This window comes from Hipposideros armiger, unplaced genomic scaffold (genome assembly GCF_001890085.2).
Source record: "Hipposideros armiger isolate ML-2016 unplaced genomic scaffold, ASM189008v1 scaffold_5, whole genome shotgun sequence".
NCBI classification, from domain to species: domain Eukaryota; kingdom Metazoa; phylum Chordata; class Mammalia; order Chiroptera; family Hipposideridae; genus Hipposideros; species Hipposideros armiger.
In genome coordinates this window covers 8,038,996-8,044,267 of record NW_017731355.1, presented here as the reverse complement: position 1 = coordinate 8,044,267, position 5,272 = coordinate 8,038,996, and the positions used below count along the sequence as shown (strand labels likewise).

The window sequence follows — 5,272 nt, the reverse complement described above, 5'->3', positions numbered from 1 at the left end:
GTAGTTTTTTTAAAAAAAAATCTGTACAATTTTATAAAATTTGTGTTTGTACATTAGTTACACAAAATGCATACTTCATAGACCTTTACTTCATATTGCAATGCAAAAGTTGCATATTTTAGGCAGACAGTGAATATGCTGGTGAATACTAAGTGTTGTAATACAGTATGGTGTAAAAATAAAAACACAAGACAATATACATACATGCTTATTCAAGGACAACAACAAACCAAGCATAACGGACTAACAGTATTCTCCTTCAAGGTCAAACAATGACATTATTAAACATCAGGCATCTTTTGCAGACCTGATTTATTCTGGGGGAGGGGATGTTTCAAATGGCTACCAGAAGTGGGGTATTTTTAAAAACACAAGGTCAAATTAAACATACATTAAAACACATGCATTAAACATGATAAATAGACTTCATATAGTTTAAGCCCTGGATAGCTTTAAAGTAGATGGCTTGAATTTCTTACAGTTTGGCTAGCTTAAATCAGTGATGTTTTGTTCCCGACTTGCCCACTACTTCAGTTTTCAATTCATGGCCCTAAGGAATGTGTGCCATATTCAAGTTCATATACTGTATCATGATAGCAGATTAATAGTAGTGCTTGTTAGTGCACATATTAACTGGTCTGGTAAGGCAAAAAAGTTTTCATGATAAAAGATAAATTTCAAGCTTACTTTATTAAGCAGCATATAACAAACAACAGCTTTTAAAGTTAAATATTGTCATGGCCATGGAGTTTTATTACACAGTATTTCCATTCACACCCAACCACTGGTGAGTTTGTAGAACATCTCTTCATCTAAACTCTCATTTTGGTCTTTTGCACGTGTTGAGAGAAATATATAACCACCAATAAATTCATGAACCACTTTGCAATCTACTTCAGTACAAATGAAGGACAATCGTACTTCATCTGCAAACTCTACCGTGACCTGGAACAAAGACAAAGAACCATAAGTCCCAGTAAAACTCTAGATGGGCGAGTCCAAGCAAAGCTACTGTGCTATCACAAAATACCTCAAATACTCCTTTTTAATCCTAAACTAATAATGCCTTCAAACTCAAAGGAGTAAGCAAAGATTACTAGCCCCTCCCCCACACCTTTTTAGTTTTCATATTCTGAAAAGGAAGACAAGGGGTTTAGGTCATTAAGTTCCCAAATGACCTCTGGTGATTCAATTAATAAGAATGTCTCTCTTCAAGTCCTGGGAGAAAACCTACTTCCTGTGTTTAATATTAGCTTTAGATATTTAACCTTTAGGTATCATGTTTAAGTATTTCAGAAATATGAGATTCTGTGAAGTGATAGGAATTGATACAACCAACCCAGTGATCTTAAAACAAATGACTTCTTAGTAAAAGATTCTGCTTATTTTACATGATGTTCATGTGCTCCGTGGCTAAGGGCAGCGTGATACATGGTAGCAGATGGGCCAGGTTTTTGATCCCTCAACATCTAAGTCTGAATCCTGACTCTCTTACTAAGTGTGTGGTCACGGACAACGAGGGCTCTCAGGCCTCTAAATTTCAGTGTCCTCGTTTGGAAAGTAGGGATAATCCATCTACCTCCTAAGGCTGTGGTGAGATTTAGAAACAGGGTACAGATGTAAAACATCTAGTATCGTGTCTGGCACAAAGTAGGCATTCAATAAGCAGTAGCTGCTATTGTGAGTGGAAGGAATTTACACATCATAGAAAGACAACCTTATAAAAAATAAGGCAATTTTCTAAGTAGATCATTATTTCTTAGAATTTTAATTAACTGAGCTAGTGACAAAATAGGTAAATTTATGTAGGAAATGAATAACCAACCTTCTTTTATATTTTAAGAGGTAATGGTACAACTAATCTTCAGAATTTATAGGCTTTTTTCTTAATTTAATTTTTAGCAGTATTTAAGTAACATTGTTTTATAGCTTACCATTTTTATTTCCCAGTTTACATTCCACTGTTTCATGTTACTGAAACGCCATGTTTTAATTGCGTCTCCTGTGCTGGCATCCATCCTAATCAATCTGTTATATGCAATTCCAATAAGTTCTTCTTTTTTGCCCCCTTGGAACCTACAGTATTAAAAACATAGTAAATAAAAGTTTAAAAACATGTTGGGGAGTGGGGGCCATGTTGGTTTGTTTCTCTTCAAGATATGTGCTCTTTAATTGTGAATACATTCCAACATTCTCTAAATTTTACTGTAAAATAGGTTAATGGATCTCAGTTGTAGCTTTAAATGCTTAATTTCTAATTACACAAAGTAAATTGATTAAAAAGGCACAGATTAAGGTTTACACTTAGGTGCTTAGTAGAATCACTGACCTTGCAATGAAGTGTGTGATGCCGAATTCCGGTAAGGATTGCCAAGCTTGAATAAATCTCATCTTGGCTTCAATTAGACTCATCTGAGCTACATTCTGATGGGCTTCCAAGATTCTTGCTGTTATCTAAACATGATTAAACATCACCTTTACCATTAGACAGTGTTCCTCAAGGTAGAAGCAAGACAAAGATTGAAACATTGAATTAGGTGTCCCACCCCAAAATCTTATATTGCAAAAGTTGGAGTTAGAAAATATCTGAAGCTACATGTGGGAATTTTAGTAACATAATTTTAAAATAAACTTCGATATATTCTTAATTTGTTTCCATATATATATGTATTAAGAAACAAAAAGTACTATTAGGAGTACGTAACTGTCACTCTTGACACATATTCCAAGCACACACGATACTGCTATTATAAAATGGCATGTTCTAATCCTCATATACATGGTATATTTTAAATTTAGCACCAAGATATATATGATCAGAATGAGTACCTAGGATACAAGTTTCTAGCAGAAATATTTATCACTATAATTTTAAAATTCTTCTAAAGGAATGATTATAAAAGTTGAATTTTAATTTAAATTATACTCACTTTAGGATGACTACTCCCACAAGGAGTGGAAGGAAATTAATCCATGAGGGGAGATTGTGGCTAGGGCTTTAAATATATTTATTTTCTTTCTTTTTTGGTAAATATGGAGAACTTACCAAATCTCTTATATAGCCTGGCTGTAGATGGCAATGCGAGGAAAGAAAAAGGAGGCAGAAAGAAAAAAAAAGGCAATCAGAAAAAATGGCAATGAAGCAAAGAAAAAGTTGCGGTAACCTGCAAACCAAAATTCCAGCCAAAACCATGCAAAAAATTACTTTAGGTGGAAACCAAGCAAAGTAAATGCAAGCATGAAAATGAAAATGAGGAAGCAGTGATTACTTTCCATTTAGAATCCTGAGAAACACGCCACATTATTTTAGATTGTTAAGTGTTACTAAAACTAAGGGTAGATATTTGTAGGGAGACAATAAAAAGAGCAAATAGCCTTTTCCCCTTCATGTACCAGTTCTTACTGGTTAGGGTAAAGCTAATTATTTTAGTGGCAAAAATCACAATTAATACTCAAAAGCCTTTTATGCTGTCTCCGGTTGAGTCGGATAATATAATCCATGCACGGCTTTTCAAAAATAAGTTGAAGACATAAAGTAAGTGCAGTGACCGTGCTGTTTATGTACACAAGAAAAGCAAACCCCTCAATTACCATCTGTTTTTTGCATCCTTTTTCCTGGAAGGGAAAATAAAGAGATGCCATACACAAGGAATGGTGGCTATAACATAGTAATCCATTTCAATTTGGATGAACATGAATAAAAAACATTGAACAACTCTTTTCTTTAACAAGTAAAAATCCAGTTTGGGAGTCATATTCATGTGAAAATACCCACAGCAAGTTTAATTAATTAATATGTAGCTTTGAGGAATTAAAGTGGATTAAATATAACAAAAGCTATATTGATGGACACAAAGGAAAACAATGCGCTATGCCCTGGTAGGGATCAATGGCCCCATGGCTCTCCCATCTCCCTACCTGACTCCTGAATGCCACTGGATTATATAATAGTTTACCAATTATTAGCACCATGTCCAACAATTAGTAGGGCACTTGACACACAATAGCAACTCATCTTCTGCCTATCAGCACTTACTATATGGTTGTCGGGGTAATACATGGTCTCTACCTTCTGGGAACAACCTATAAGTCTAAGTTAGGGAAAGGAGGGTTAAAAAAGAATGAGCATTTGGTAAGATGCCAAAGTGAAGACAAGGCTAGAAGGATCCTTAGCCACGGACCACACACACGCTGCCATCCTGCCATCAGAGACTGTCAGACATTCACTGTCTTTTTCCCCAAGAGAATGTTCAGTTGACAATCTAGTTGAGAACTTTTTAAAGTGAAAACCATCATTTTAAAGGCTGCTGGGAAAACAATACATGTCTTTGACAGCTAAACCAACATTTGGCTGCTTTCACAATTATACTTTAAGATCTTTTTATCCTGATATCTGATAGTGTGAAATGATAAGATTTGAATTTATTCATCGCCTTTGAAGACAAATGAATCTACTTTTAGGAAGTTTCTTTTACAAATAATTTTTAAATGCAATAACTAAAAATAAAAAAATGAAATTAGTATTTGATTCTCTTTTTAACTTACAATCTACATTCCACAAAGCTCCCCAGGGCAGCATTTCCTCCATTCCTCACTACTCCCACATCGTATGACTGTGGGATAAACAATTTCCATGGAGCTTACACAACCTCAGAAGCTTAAATACTTGGTGATTAAAACTTCTGAACATTTGTAACTTCTACTTCAATGATTTCAGACCCCTATGATAAGCATTATATTTAAAGTTAAGAATTATTAAGTGTTCTGGATATCTCACTGGATTTTCTTAAGTAATGTTTATTAATTAGCCCTTAAAGATAAAAATGAAACTAGATAAAAATAAAATATTTATTTTAAAGGTCTTCTTCACCTCCCACCTCCCAAACTGAAGCCTTTTCCTTTTATGGCATACTGTTTGGTGTAGAGAATACCAGGGGTTATCCCAAGTGAAATTCCCCTGAAAAGAACCTTTTATGTTGTACCGAAGAACCATTTTCCTCAGTAGCAATCCTTTTATGGTATTAATTTCCAGAAAAGGAATTCTAAACAGAGTGAACAAAAGCAGTGAATTTCAATGAAAATTTACCAAATTTTGTCACATAATGCAAATCTTGGTTAGGTGTTGACTGCTAATATTAAGAAAAGACAATGTTAAAATGTAGACTATTTCTACCCTTGTAAACTTTACTTCCAAAGCTGGAAAAGTCACTTTCAACAGCAAAAAGTGTCATTATAGATTGTGTTGGGAAATGGATAAAATTGTATGAATTAC

At 34.3% G+C, this 5,272-nt stretch overlaps 1 protein-coding gene across 1 annotated transcript in view; it reads right to left on the bottom strand.

The window, feature by feature from the left end:
* Positions 1 to 671: 671 nt before the first annotated feature.
* FERMT2 (FERM domain containing kindlin 2) overlaps positions 672 to 5,272 on the bottom strand; it is a 77,038-nt gene continuing 72,437 nt past the window's right edge. Inside the window, exons 12-16 of the mRNA XM_019646124.1 lie at positions 4,546 to 4,613; positions 3,047 to 3,263; positions 2,330 to 2,454; positions 1,935 to 2,076; positions 672 to 945 (exon numbers count right to left, since the gene is read on the bottom strand). Coding sequence (XP_019501669.1) covers positions 772 to 945; positions 1,935 to 2,076; positions 2,330 to 2,454; positions 3,047 to 3,263; positions 4,546 to 4,613 — 726 coding nt within the window. The 3' untranslated portion in view covers positions 672 to 771. The remainder of the gene's footprint in view (positions 946 to 1,934; positions 2,077 to 2,329; positions 2,455 to 3,046; positions 3,264 to 4,545; positions 4,614 to 5,272) is intronic.